The sequence below is a fragment of the Theobroma umbraticum genome, unplaced genomic scaffold (genome assembly GCF_002168275.2).
Source record: "Theobroma umbraticum cultivar Fairchild unplaced genomic scaffold, ASM216827v3 scaffold_30.0, whole genome shotgun sequence".
NCBI lineage: Eukaryota > Viridiplantae > Streptophyta > Magnoliopsida > Malvales > Malvaceae > Theobroma > Theobroma umbraticum.
This window is the reverse complement of record NW_018397254.1, coordinates 7,864,762-7,879,053: the sequence shown is the minus strand read 5'-3', so window position 1 is coordinate 7,879,053 and position 14,292 is coordinate 7,864,762. Positions and strand designations below refer to the sequence as shown.

Here is a 14,292-nt window from a genome sequence, read left to right as displayed (position 1 = left end):
AAATTTGTTTAGATTTGGTTCTCAATCATGAAACGGACCAAACCCACCTTTTGGAGAGAAAAAAAAATAAAACATCAAAGTGAATGATTTGTTACTCTCCACCTAATTACCTGTCTGATTAACTGCTTTTTAACTGGTGTTGGCACATCAAGAGAGAGCATTTTTTAGATGATCATTAATCGCAGTAACAAATCTAGCATTATCATTATTACCTTTTTATTCTGTCTAATTTGCTTCTTTTCATGCAACGTGGTAGCAATCATGACGATAACAACACTGATATTTAGATTTGGATGTCAGATTAAATGCACAAGATCCAGCAAATATTGCAAGCCAGCTTCTAGATGTTCCTTTTATATGAAAATTTTCTTATTATTACATGAATATCAGTTGAGTGATCCATATTTCAAACTTTGTTGACTTTATATTGCAAACAGGAAAGAAGAAACTTTGGGTATATATTATATTATATATTTGGGTTAGGAAAGAATAACAGCGGAAAGCAAAAACTAGAAACTGAGATTGTTGGGAGCATATCGGTCTAATCACCTGCTAAATACTTAACCTGGCTTAGTTTATTAATATAATTTAATGCAAGTCTTCTTATGGGGAATACCCAATGCCGACTCTGATAAAACGAGAAGTACATGTCAAACTTGTGCAACCACTCAGACTTTTGAGTAAGTATGGTTTGTTGTTCGATTGTCTTTGTTATCGCAGTGGATTGCTTCAAGAATTCAAAGCAAAAAACATGACACACCCAATGATGTCTTACATGGCTTTGAAAGTTTGAACAAAGAGGGAGAAAAATGAAAATGAGAAAAACCAACCATCCCCAACTTATGAAAGAAGTGATTAGACTGAGCTTGACATCTCTGACTCATCAATAAAACAAGGCCCAACCACTCTTGAAATGGACTCCTTGGAAGAGACTGAGGTGAGAAATGAGACTGGGAGTTGTGGAACTTCATGGCTCCCACAGTTGCTTGGTGGTTGCCATATCAGGTCTTCGAGTGTGACTCGTTCAACTTAACCATTTTTTTTTCCGCAAATGCATCATCACTATCATAATGGACACAGGTTTTGGAAGATTTCAAGTTTTTAACCATCTTAGCAATAGTTTTTTTTTTTTTTCACTGGTATGGTAAGCATATGGGTACAGCCTGGTTAAGAAGAATATGTCATAATCAACATAATGAATGAAAAATAAACAATATTCCTGAAAGTACAAAGTGGAAACAGATTATTATGCAGGCAACTGTGAAACGACTGCTTCATGTTAAAACATATGTCATCATTACAGGGTAAAAAATGATTAGTTCCAGCAAAAAAAAGAGGGGATGGAATATGGTGTAGACATAATCCAATCAAGTTAATAGCTGTTTTTGTCCTTGTAAGACAGATGATTACCATGAAGCCTCTCCGAGGACAGCTTTCCCATGACAAAACTCATAAAATTTCTCCACTAGGTGAAACTCGTGCAAAATCATTGGGAGACAATCCTTGTAAGTAGGCAAATCTAGGACAATACACAATAGGATTTGGCTGCAGACATGTTATCTTGCTAGAAGATCATCTAGGATCCTATATGCAACATCAAATACATTGCAGTTTGTGCTTGTACTAGGAACACACATCACAATCTGCGCGTTCATGTTAAAGGAGGCGCCTCGCCTCGTAAATTACATTCCCAAGATATTTGGGTCAAATTGAGACCTCAGAGAGAAGAACCCGTTTAAACACAGGTATTTTTATTTACTATAAGAGCTGTTGGAGCCTTATATTAAAGGCATTTAAGGCACTTGATAAAATCCCCCATCAATTTGAGACAAATTCATCTTCCTTTCTTTCCCTTCTTTTTCTTTTCTTTTGCGGTAAAGAACAGTGTCATTTGTCTTTAGCATCTAATTAACATTGTCGGCATTAGATTCTCGTTAAATTTTAGGAGCCAAGGATTCTTGGTGTTAATGCATGTGCTAGCCTGCGTTTGTATTAAGAGCAAGCTCATCGGGCTTTAGAGGTACCGCACCTTCGCTAACTCTATGTGATAGAAGAACAAACCATTTGCATGGCCTTTGCAACGTTTCAGAAGAAAGGCAGTGCTCAACTATCAAGCCCAACAGGCCCTATAAAGGAGTTAATGGGAACGGGCAAGTAGTGAGTTAGAGCTTCTGTCCAGTCCCATTAGAACCTCATCCCACTCTCGAAAAATGGCCCAAGACGCCGAATCCCAATTCTAGAACAGGGTTTTTCACCCCCTTTGCAAAAGGACAAGAACCTGAGCACATGGCATCATGTAGTTTAACAATAGAAGAAAAACATTGAACGAATAAACACCAAAAATTGCACAAACTGAGATGTATTAACAATTCAGCACTATGGCAAAATTTTCGAGAAAACCAACCCCACCCACTAACCCGAAAAAGAAAAGGAAAGATCTTAGCTCTCATGGCTAACTAAATAATGCAAACCAAAATTCTATACACTGACTAACGGAAAGTTCTAATTATTGTTTCCTCACTAGGACATGCAGAATTTGAGTACCATTTTTTGTGTTACATGTAAATGCCAATGCATTTGAGTTGCACATCGAGAGGTAACCATCTCCCATCCATAATCCCAACCCCTCTGAAGAGATTCAGACCTAAGACCTTAAAGTTGCATCTCTTTACGTTCTAATGGTTGGAATGTCTCCTCCCAGAGAATTTTAGTACGGCGGTGGTGGATAGAGGCCAGGAAAAGGACCTGCTCGAGAAACAGTACAGAATTTCAGTACTATATTTAACATGCAAATAATAGTATCATAAGATGTGTAACATATGACAAAGTTACCTGGGGGATAATATGGCGAGGCTGGTGGATATGTAGCTGGAGGATATGCTGAAGGTGGAGGAGGTGGAGGGTATGCAGAAGGTGGGGGAGGATAAGCAGCTGGTGGAGGAGGATACGTGGATGATGGATATGCAGGGTATGCAGGATATGGTGGAGTTGGATATGTCGTAGCTGGTGGTGGATAAGAAGATACAGTTGCAGGTGGAGGAACAGTGTATAAAGGGACTTGAGGGGGAGGAGCCGCATAGGGTGGTGCAGATGGAGCATATGTTGTGGCTGGGTTCTGAAACAATCCAAATAACCATTTAGTTCCACTTATTTGAATAATGTCAATGAGATGGAGAATAAATTATACTAAGATGGAGCTTACTTTGGCGTTTGCATAATGCATTATAAGCCGTACCTCTCCTGCATATCTGCAATTTCAGAAGCATAAGAGTCAGTAGATGCTCAAGGATGTTTGCTAAAAAAACTGTTTGTAACACTAATACCTGAAGGAAAAATCACATACCAAATGTTAAAATAGTAAATTATATGTGTTTCTTGGTGTTTATTCTGTTTTCTACATAAATTCGGACCTTTTCCTTATCTTTCTGGAAACAAATTATCTTTTAGATCTCTATTCAGACTAAGATACATAGACCTCACAAGCAACAATCATTGCACGAGAAAATATAGGAGGAAAGCTGTCAAGTTAATATACCATTTACAAGTGTATCTATAGTAATTGAGAAACCATGAAAATAAAAACAGAAAGTTTTCAGTAAATAAAAAATATGAAATATGATGCGAAATTTTATTCTTTTATGTCATTTTCCCAAAAAATGAGCTGCTGCAACTTATAAGTTTTTCAGATTTATTTGGTTACCATCTAAACCTAACTTCATTTTTCATATCAATAAACTAACAAGGCAATGTTACTAATTGAGCTTAAAACCATTTCTTCTATTGAAATAACAAATAATATTTTGGCATACTCAACTGTTATTGACTGGAAAATTAATAGCACCTCAAAAATTCAAGCATAACACAGCTTGAAATTATAATCAATCTGATTTGTCAAAGCCTAAACCTGCAATGTCCACAAACCTAAAGACAAGATGCTATTTGATGTCAAAAACAGTACACAACATCTTTGGTGCAAGACATAGTAGAATTAGAAACTCTACTAGCAATATCTTTCTGTTTGAGGACAACTGCCACATGCATACGTGACTATGAGAAAGAAACCCATTTTACTCAGACCCGAGAAAGCGGAAGCAATAATGTTTCAGTTTTAACCGTATTTATAGCATAGAAACATAACATTATTGCATCTGTAAGTTCTAGAGGTTCCAGAGTAAAGTGGAGAAATATAAACAGGGTTTCATAGCCAATATTGCTACTGTTTTCAAAGTGATTAATCTAATAGCTAATTTATAAGACAGCAGAAACATCTACCTGAAGTGCCAGTTATTATATTGTGCGTCAAAACATATCGTATTCTAGTACATGCTTGAAAGCACCAAAGTGATTTCACTTCCAATTACCTGCCAGTTTTAGTCTGAAGCGACCAAGGACTATCATCATAACCCTGAGAAAGAACCTTCAGCAATTGAACCCTGCAAACCAAAAATCCCCGCAAAAAGACAAAAAATTAGAACCAGAGAGCAAAAGGGGGGTATCTTCAAAAGCCAAATATTAGAATAAGTTAAAGACGAATTCTTACCTTCCGTTGCCAATAAAATCATCGTACGTCAAAGTATTGCTGTTCCAAACCACAACATTTATCTCTCTAAGCCCTTCAATCAGCGTGAATGTAAATTTCTCTTGGAATGTAGGCGTTTTGCCACCATCTTATAAGGAAAAAAAAACCCCAAATTGAAATTAGACCTCAGAAGTTAATTTCTGACCAAGATCCCAAATCCAAGATCCTAATATACCTGTGCAGGTCCTTGTGCGGTACTTGGTGTTACCATATTCAAGGCAAACGTAGGGATCTTGCCTTGAAATCCATTCAGTATCCTTCAATTTGTTACAGCCGACAACTGCCAAACCAAAAAACCAAACAGAAAAAAAAAAGCCCCACGTCAAAATTAACCAAAAAAAAAAAAACATGACAAGAAACAAGAATTACCCAACAAAAAATGAAGAATAACTTTTAAATATGAAAATCATACCAGTAACCTCAAGAAGCTGCCCTTGAATACCCGAAACCGACATGGAATGATAAGAAGAAGAAAAGTAAGGAGAAGGTGGATGTTGTTGCGATGAGAATTGGTGCATTGACTTGCTCTAAAAAAGACCTCCCTTTTATATAAGAAAAGAAGGAATTAAAAAAAGTTCTGAGAAAATGACAGGAAAGCGAGTCAAATCTCAGAAATTTGATATTAAATAATACGCGTGATACTTATCGAATCATTTAACGGCGTTCATGGTGGTGCCGTGGGCTTCGTTCGTCTTGTTCTCTGGGTTGGATTATGGATTTTAATTTGAGGCTACTGTTAGCTGACTCATTTATACCCCGCGAAAATCATTCACTTCTCCAAAACAACAAGCTCTGTTCTCATTGCACCGTAAAATCCTCTCCTCTTTTATTGATGTTAAACGCGTTAAAATTTTGTATCCGTAATTATAAAAGGCCTCTTTGTTCTTCCTATTTTGCAAAATTAATTCCAAAAATTATCACTACTACCATGTTAACTTTTAAAATCGGGGATATTAAATTATTAATAAAGATTTTTTATTGATATAATGTTTTGAAATTTTTTAAAATTACTTTAAAAAAGTAAAATAAATTTTTATTTTTTTATTAATTTAAACAAGTATTTTTATTTATACTGAAATAAGTTTTTATGTTTAATAATTAATTAATTATTATTAATTAAAATTTTATTTATCATAATATATTAATGACTTTTTGATTAATAAGACGTGATAAATTTTTTTATACGTTCTTATAAATCTATATACATATAAAGATAAAATCTAATACTAAGTTGTTCAAAGGTTAAAAGCATAATATTATAGTAAGCCATATTTGCTAAAATTATTATAAAGATGAAGGGCATAATGTCCTCTTATACCAACCTTTTCTCTTTTGCTTACTTAGAGAAAGAGAAATTCGACTGTTTGTTTAGTTAAATAGTGGTAGAATAATTGTTTACGTCACCTTCAAAAATAAAAGCTGACGTGGAATTCGGATAACAACATAAATGTAAAGAAATTTAAATGCGAAAAGCTAGCAATCTTGACAAGTTTTGTTTGCATTCGCCTTTTGTTTTAGGGTAAAGAGATGAATGGAGCGACATAATTTTAAATTGCATATGATTGGATTGGTATGACTTAAGAAATTCGATCCAATTTGAATATACTAGGTTGACGATATGACAGTCACCGCCAAAAGAAATTGTAAACAAATCTCCTCAGTTGCGCGATTCAAGCCCGTGAACGGGAAAATTTATTGTAATTTCTTAACGACTAAGTGTAGGCTAATGGACTGGGACAGAAGCATAATCCACGTGAACAAAGAGGACAAGAGCCGGGTCAAACTGACCTTGTCTGGCTGAACGCTGACCGCTGAACGTGTGTTGATTGTTCAGGGTGCAATGCAACCGCGTAAAACAAGACCAACGCAATAAGAAAAGTGTTGCGGTTTGAATTCCCATTTAAATTTCACTTCTTCTTTTAATTGGATAACTATCATATTTGACTAAAAATGTTTAAATTGGTAATTGTAGTAAAAAAAATAAGATTTAATGCATTTTGGTTATCAATTTATTAGCTCTCTTATTACATATCATATTTACATCACCTTGTTTCACAATATCATATGATTGTACAAAAAACAATGAACGACACGACAACAGTGAACATAACTATGGAGCAAATGTTCCTAACTCCTAAATACCAGCAATGACTACAAATACTAGATCAAATGTAACTAAAAACTAATTTTCTTCAATGAGTAATGAAACAAATTCCATTTAACTTTGATTCACGGATTAATGCAGCAAGTATTCTACCAGCGAGGGATAGCTTTTTGATTAACAACAACCAATGAGCCAGAACCAGACCGTGATGATACAAATGAAACGAATTAGATTTGAACATTACTCACAGGCACGTATATAACTTGCAAGCCAATTTATGTACACGAGGTTGACATCTGCCCCCACTTTACTCACTTTCATAGTCTTCATCATCTCCAAAAGAGAAAACAGATGCGTCAGCAGCCATTGCCTTAAATTCACTTTCTGAGCTGGAAACCTGAACACCTGCAGCAGCAGCTTCCCCAACAGCATCTTTTCTTGGCTCACTAGTGCCATGCATCTGTTGGGCGTTTGCATTTCCCAGAGAAACGTGCTCGGTAGATTGCACCAAACTTGCAACTTGATCTGAATTGGAATTTGTTTCAGGTTTGGAGGTGGCTGAGGGGGCAGCTGCTCCCTCTGCAGAAGCTGCCTTGCGCCGCCTACTCTTTGATGAACCAGATTCTTCTGCCTCACTGTCTGAGAACACATCATCTTTCTCATTATGTCCTGGGACTTTATTTTGATTTGATGAGGCTGCACCTCCATCAGCGGATGCAGCATTGCTGCCTGAACTTTCATCTGGCTTCGTAGCAGCATTTCCAGTCTGGGGCTTTGTCGGAACAGTGCCATTATAATCTACTAGCACAACCTCAACCTGGAAACCTGGGGAAGGCAATTTCCTCTGCACATATTACCCAGAAGCAGGAGGTAACATCAGAGAAAACACAGAACATAAATAAAATTATCCCATCATAACACGATTCATGCCTTACCTTGTCAAACCAATCAAGATCACTGGTATTCAGAATTTTTCTGTTTTCTATCATTGTTGTGTTTAACCAACTGATAAATCACAACAGAATCACAAAAGGATCAGTTACAATTCATAAATATGAGTCAAGGGGCTAATTTAATGCAGAGGAGGCTAACTACAAACCAGTAGAAATCTCCTTGGCGATCATGAAAATGAATTTTAAAGTCCCCAGCCAACTCAGTCAGACCAGGTTCCCCAGGCAAAGCAAAGACCATAACTCCTTTCTTCGGTGCACTAAACCAAAAATCTTCTGCCTGTGAAGAACAATTACATGCACAATACTTCTAATTGGCATAAGAATTTTCCAGAGCTTAAAATGGCATTTTTCAAAAATATAGATGGTGATCATATTAATTACATAAAACAACCAAACAGACATACCGAGAGATCCTTGGTACGTGGATGCTTCTTTGTGGAAAAGAGAACACCTGTGAACAGAGAAAGTATGGAAGCTAATGATAATTTAATCTAGGCTGAAAGCTAGGATAGCTTTAACGTGACAATACAATGACTACATGTCAATTTCCATTGTTTGGAGTGCTACAAGCAAAAGAATGTATCTGATATTTTAATTTGCAATGAAAGCTCAGAGCCTAGAATTACAGCAATTTTTAGTTAAAACATTCCTCTCCAGTCCCACAAAGCCAATACAAAACTAGTGAGCAAAAACAAGTCTTTGCAAGTAAAGCATTTCCCATGATTTTCCATGTCTTGTACCTCTTTGATTAAGTAGCTTAATACGAATAAAAATGCCGCTGTATTAAAGCTTTAACCAGAGACAACCATTGCATCAAAGTTCGAGTTTATACCTTTAACATAAGGAAGCAAGTGATCTCAATGGTGACCTTATGAGATTGTCACTTGGTTGTTATTAGGAAGTTTCAAATGAAAAAAAAAGAGTGAGTCTACAGCTATGTATTTTAAACACATTTATGCCAGCATCAAAACATAAAACCAACACCAGTTAATAACAAATATTGTGAGATACTTGTGAGTGCCTGCAGCTCTGAGAGGTTGAGCGAGAAATCTCATCTTCAAGTCTATCCTAAGGAATTCGTCTATGCATAAAAAAATCTTAGCATCAATGGACACACCCAGAGGCACTGAGAAGCTTAGCATAAATATGATATGGCAGCACAAATCATCAATAAAATAAAGAAACCTATTTGCAGACCAAAAAACAGGCCATACAATTATGATCAGAGACAGTGATTGATGGTCTGATCCAATAAGGGCAACGATGAAGCCGGAATCCTCTAAGCATGCACCTGCATAAAATGTGGTGTCAGCATTAATACAAAGACCAAAGATGCAATATAAACATTGCATAGCATGGAGAATACCTGCGCCCAGGCTGGTTTTCACCATTGAAGTATGTTAAGGTGCGTTCAAAGTATTTGACATATCTCTACAGAACATAACAAGAACATATTAGGCAATCATATAAGATATAAAAAGCTTGCCAAAGCAGAATAATCCAGAAATTAAAATTCCTCAAAGAATATCACTAGATTCAATTGCTCACAATTTGACTTGGCAGAACAAGCCCCTTTCCATCCATACATCTTTTCTGGTTATAGTAGTCAATTGACTCTTCGGCAGTGGGAAAGAACTGCAAACGGATAGCAAATAAGTACATAAAAACAGAACCAAAAATTGTGACCAAGAATGTGAAGCTACGTTAAATTCACTAGCACATCTTCAAGAACATGTTTGTTGGGTCAAACCTTCAAGTATAGAAGAAGGCTAGAGATCATCAACCCTGTCCTTGCCATCCCAGCTTTACAGTGCACAACCACAACATTCTCAATATCCTCCTTCAGCCATGAGTAAGCACTTTGACAAAATGATATTATCAATTGAATTGGGGGGCAATTGTGGTCATTGAATGGAAAACTAGCCACCTGAAGAAAAAGTTCATTATCATATGTAAGACGATGGCAGATGTTGATTTCACATTGGTCATCCTACAGTCAGTTTTAGTTGATTTGATTTTCATCAACAGGCTGTATTCGCTGTTATGCATGCATCAATGCGAAACAAAAGGTAGCGAAACTTCATCAAAGTTTGGGTGGAATTTGACTCTTCCTTAAAATTATCCTCTGCTGAACACTGATTTTCATCATCGAGCGGAATAGACTCTTCCCCATACTCTCCTGAGGGATTCCGTCGATGAATAGTATAACAAGAAATTAGTGCCTGATTTCATCATCTTGAGCTAACTTATTTTTGTTTCTGACTTGTTCCACTAGACTAACCAAATGGGAAAGTCTTAATCATTTTCTGATGCCAACAGAGGGATATGATATTACATGGTTAAGAGATCACTGAGATGATAAAAAGGGTTTCTTTTATCCAAGTTAAATGACAGGCAAGTGATAAAAATGTAAGACATAAGCTGAAGTGAAATATTAGAAGTAAACATATTCCCAAGTGAGTTCGCATAACAAATCATGGCATACCTTTCCTTCAAATAATGATGCATCATACAGTCTCTCGGAGCAAAGGTTATACACTTTGTACTTGTCCTGCATATAGAAAGTCAAGAGATTTTAGAACCAAACAGTCCAATGCTTAGCAACGGGGTAAGAATGAACATACACATATACATATGAATTAGTGATAAATGAGCCCCTTCAATACCAAAATTTTCTGTTTAGTAAATATAAAGGTATAATGACTTTAACTGCTCCAGTAACCTCAACCAATACGGTTTATATTGAAAGAGAGGTGGATGTGGTGGGAAAAAGTACAGGCCAGAAAGTTGACCATAGACTCATAAAGTTTTTATTTAAACAAAGACAATAGCAGGCCTGGAACAGAGCAGAGTTCAAGCTGAGTTAGTTATCATGTCCAAACAGCCAAAAACATATAAAACGAAGAGGCAAGTATAATTACTATCCACTAGTATTAATCAAAATCCTTAGTCCAGTATTTTGATGAGATGTTCTGCCATCACATACACCTATAAATGCACAGTCTAGTAGGATGTTTAATATATCACAAACAACTGACCAATCCAACCTAACACAAACTAGACCAAGTTTCCACTTCTTTCAGCTTTTGAATTCAGCACAATGTTATCTATGAGGAAATAAATGGCAAAACTCCAAGAAAGAAATAGTTTCACAAAAACCAATTCGTCAATTAGTCAATCATCATATGCAGCCATCAGAAGACAAAATTGATATCAAACATTTGCAAATAGAAAACACACACATCATGGGAGATAAAAGCAAAAAATAATAAAAAAATGATGCAAGGAGTAGAAAATCATAGACATGTCATTACCTTGTGATGGGTTTCAAAAAACTTAATCACTTCTTCCATGTGATTTCTATAGAAACCCTGCATCATAATTAAAGAAATTTAGGCTACTTATAAGAGGATGGCTAAACTAAACTATGGATTAGATTAGCTCACCTCAACATATCCAAAAAACCCAGAGCTCATGTCACCAGCAGGGAACCCCATAGCAATTATGTTCTCAGTGATGTATGTCATATCTAAGTCAAATCCTCCTTCCTGAAGAGAAGTGCATAGGTAAGTTTAAAAATATTGAGATACAAATCATACTATAAACAACAATAACAAGATATAGATATCACATATGAGATTCCTTTTTTTTACCAAAAGAAAAAAATTGAGACTCATCTCTGTACTAAAGAACTTTCCACAAAAAAGAATGCAACCCATGATCCTAAAACACGAAAAAAAAAAACCAAAGTATGAGCCCTACCTGGTATCTCCGTTTATTCTGTGAGACAACATGCCGAGCCTTGACCTGTACAGCTTTCACTGCATTTTTTGATGAGTCAACTATGCCTTTTGTAATTGTTCCAAATAAACCAGATTGAGCTGCTGCAGAAGTCCCATCAGAACTATCATTAGCAGGAGGAGATTTTGGTGAAGACCGCAGTCCTAGCCCACTAGTAAACCGTGCAAAAGTTGATTTTCCAGCATTTCCTGTTGGTGAGTCTTCTTGTGAGGCAGCAAATGGCTGGGGAATTTTTAAATTTTTAGCCCATGATGACAGCTTTGATGGTGCATCATGTGTAGAATTATCTGGCCCTGGATCTGTGGCAGCGGGAGTTTGTACATCAGAAGCTTTAGCAGGAGGTGGACTTGACAAGTCAACAGCTCCACTATCCATTCTGCCGCTCTAGAGGTCTCAATAATGATAGAAGGTCAAAAGTTCAAAGCTCCAGCATATAAAACACCACTTTATTGTACTTGCAATTACACTGCAAGTCTGCAAGCATAATGTATTAAGGTCAGCTAATATATATATTAGATGCTATAACGAACATGCACTTCTAGTTCTTCCCGCACCAAGCAAACAGAAATCATGAATTGCTAAATACCCATATTGATTTGACCTAATAATCAAAAGAAAGTATATACTGAGGAGGAAATGTATGACACACAATAAATTAGCCATGTGATTCTCTTAGTTTTCTCTAGTTCACATTTGCCTTGTAATTCATGGCATGTCTATGTCTTACAAAACAAAGGTGCCAGAAAAACATAACTAAATTAACTCAAGATATAGCGCTAATCATTCTTGACATGTTTAATTCATGCATTCATCAACAGAAGACATTAATATTACCAAATCAAAAGGCATTGAGCTGCAGTATGTTAGGCAAGCAAATGTTCGTACAGCTTTGAAGCAAATGATCACAGCCCACAACCAAATTTAACCAACTTAACATGACATCTAATTTATGCAAAGTGTTAATTCGACTGCTCTAGAAATCAGAAAAAAACCGCAACTAATGTAACGATTTCAAATGTGGGATCAACAAATTATCAGCTTAGCACTCTGATTACTTGCTAATTAACAAATGATAGTCACTATTTTTCACTCCAAATATCAAAAGACTACTTTCGATTGGTATTTACAAGTACATTCAAGTCTTCAATATTTTTTTTTTTTGAAATGTAAGTCTTCAGTATTTAATCAATATCAAACTGTAATTTTAGCTCCCAATTAACACATATTACCAACACCCAATTAAAAAAAAGAGAAAAATAAATTTTCAAAAGCAAAAACAGTTCAAAACCTAAAGCCGAAATGAAACTAACCATCGATCGCCTTAAAAGGATTTGATTAAAGAGATTGAGATGTACGGAGCCGATCTTACCTTTGTATCGAGAATAGGGAAGAACCTAGAGTAGGGGATTGCAAAACTGAATCTTAAAAAAGCTAGGGTTACAAGATTTAACACAGGGACGAAGAGAGAAAGAAGGAGAATGAGACTGGAATTTCGTAATTTGAAGGTGTTGGTTTTTGCGTCAGTACACGTGCTTTCCGTGGTCAACGCATTGTGGACCGCTGATATGGCAGAAACTCTATTTAGGATCGAAATTGGACGGTGGGAAATTACGTTTCGCAATTATAGATCTGTGTACGGTTCCTACAATGAGATATCAGATATGGTCCGCTAGATCCTTTTTTAGATTTTCGTATGGGCCCTACACGCCCTTACCTTAATCCCTCTCCTAATAAATAGTAGTAGTATTAAGTTGAAGTAGATTTTTTATCCAAAAAAAAAAAAAAACTTGCAGTAGATTTTCTTTTTTGGAGCTTTTAATTTTGATTCTTGAAATTAATTCTTCTGCCTTTTTTGTCTACTATCAATAGTTCCTCATTTATTTATCTTCTAATATATATATATTCCAAATTAAACTTACAAAAAATTAAAATTTATCCAAAAAAATGAAAAAATTAGTTCATTTCTTTACTATTATTTACTTTGCAAAAGAACCCACATGCCAGAGGAAAATGTGAGATGGAGATTGTGTCCTTGGCATGAATTGCCAGCATTAAACAATTAATTAGCACAATAATGTAGAATTTAATATATAAATATCCATGCCTTTACCATCATTCATCACTGGATTCAGACGTTTTGTTGATATTTATGCTTATAAAAATCGTGACACAGCTTTATGAAATATCTCCTCTGTTGATGCCTCGTAAAGCTTGGAGGGATGTTCCAACAACCAAAACTAGGGTGATAATAAATACAAAGCAAACAAGAACCTGGACAATTAACCACGTATTAGTGAAAAAAAATTATTAAAAATCTTCTGCATATTTACAACAAAGGACCTAAACTTAAAAGGCATTGAAAGTTTCAATATGCTGTTTAGATAAACAAGGGATGCACCAATGCAGCTGAATAAAATCAAGCAAATTGTCTTCTCCTTGCAGATTGCAGCCTCCCTCCCTAATGTTTTGGGTCACCGCAATATTTGTCAGCTTTTCCTCCTTGACCCGAGAGAAATCTACTGCTGCTCAAGCACTGCTGATCCTTGTCCAGGCTTGTGGCCTGGTACTTGTAGCTGGACCTCGCCTCAATAGTTTTACTCCCAATGGGTTGTCCTTGCTCTGCATCATTAACAACAGTAAACAACATGAGAACACGTGTTAACATAGTTATGGAAAGTAGTGAAATTCCAATACAGATCATAATTTTACCATTCGGCAAGTTCCAGCTGCAAGGTCACAGATCGGATACTCCTGAGGGCAGCAGCTGTAGTGATCTTCACAGCAGGTTGCAGATTCCAGAGGGCAACATCCCCATCCAAAGCAGAATCTACCAAACTCATACAAACAGCAGCAAG

General features: G+C 36.1%; 3 protein-coding genes across 4 annotated transcripts in view; all 3 read right to left on the bottom strand.

The window, feature by feature from the left end:
- Positions 1-2,321: 2,321 nt before the first annotated feature.
- LOC110426995 (Calcium-dependent lipid-binding (CaLB domain) family protein) lies at positions 2,322-5,340 on the bottom strand. Its single transcript, XM_021442355.2, has 7 exons — positions 4,992-5,340; positions 4,755-4,859; positions 4,541-4,667; positions 4,362-4,433; positions 3,203-3,248; positions 2,833-3,115; positions 2,322-2,745 (listed from the first exon to the last, which is right to left on the bottom strand). The coding sequence occupies exons 1-7, from the start codon at positions 5,095-5,097 to the stop codon at positions 2,708-2,710; spliced, it is 777 nt and encodes a 258-aa protein (XP_021298030.1). The 5' UTR covers positions 5,098-5,340; the 3' UTR covers positions 2,322-2,707.
- A 1,411-nt stretch (positions 5,341-6,751) lies between these two features.
- PEN2 (PTEN 2) lies at positions 6,752-12,975 on the bottom strand. 2 transcript variants are annotated; one of them, XM_021433274.2, is made up of 13 exons: positions 12,748-12,975; positions 11,399-11,911; positions 11,083-11,184; positions 10,951-11,007; positions 10,122-10,187; positions 9,387-9,563; positions 9,185-9,271; positions 9,003-9,067; positions 8,851-8,927; positions 8,041-8,087; positions 7,783-7,913; positions 7,619-7,688; positions 6,752-7,527 (listed from the first exon to the last, which is right to left on the bottom strand). In XM_021433274.2, the coding sequence occupies exons 2-13, from the start codon at positions 11,810-11,812 to the stop codon at positions 6,991-6,993; spliced, it is 1,830 nt and encodes a 609-aa protein (XP_021288949.1). In that variant the 5' UTR covers positions 11,813-11,911; positions 12,748-12,975; the 3' UTR covers positions 6,752-6,990. The 2 variants fall into 2 exon arrangements, with proteins under 2 accessions (XP_021288949.1, XP_021288941.1); XM_021433266.2 differs by having other exon boundaries at positions 12,807-12,975.
- Positions 12,976-13,709: 734 nt separating this feature from the next.
- The window catches only part of LOC110426190 (cysteine proteinase RD21A-like), a 2,603-nt gene continuing 2,020 nt past the window's right edge, over positions 13,710-14,292 (bottom strand). The window contains exons 3-4 of the mRNA XM_089785346.1: positions 14,147-14,286; positions 13,710-14,056 (exon numbers count right to left, since the gene is read on the bottom strand). Coding sequence (XP_089641472.1) covers positions 13,964-14,056; positions 14,147-14,286 — 233 coding nt within the window. The 3' untranslated portion in view covers positions 13,710-13,963. The remainder of the gene's footprint in view (positions 14,057-14,146; positions 14,287-14,292) is intronic.

Excerpts from the sequence above, each read along its gene's own strand:
- LOC110426995 (XM_021442355.2), bottom strand. The coding sequence starts at position 5,097 with ATGCACCAATTCTCATCGCAACAACATCCACCTTCTCCTTACTTTTCT. Across the intron at positions 4,860-4,991 it reads GCAGCTTCTTGAGGTTACTG|TTGTCGGCTGTAACAAATTG; the intron begins GTATGATTTTCA and ends TTGGTTTGGCAG. Across the intron at positions 3,249-4,361 it reads CTTCAGACTAAAACTGGCAG|ATATGCAGGAGAGGTACGGC; the intron begins GTAATTGGAAGT and ends CTGAAATTGCAG.
- PEN2 (XM_021433274.2), bottom strand. The coding sequence starts at position 11,812 with ATGGATAGTGGAGCTGTTGACTTGTCAAGTCCACCTCCTGCTAAAGCT. Across the intron at positions 11,185-11,398 it reads AGAATAAACGGAGATACCAG|GAAGGAGGATTTGACTTAGA; the intron begins GTAGGGCTCATA and ends ACTTCTCTTCAG. Across the intron at positions 7,914-8,040 it reads CACGTACCAAGGATCTCTCG|GCAGAAGATTTTTGGTTTAG; the intron begins GTATGTCTGTTT and ends TGTTCTTCACAG.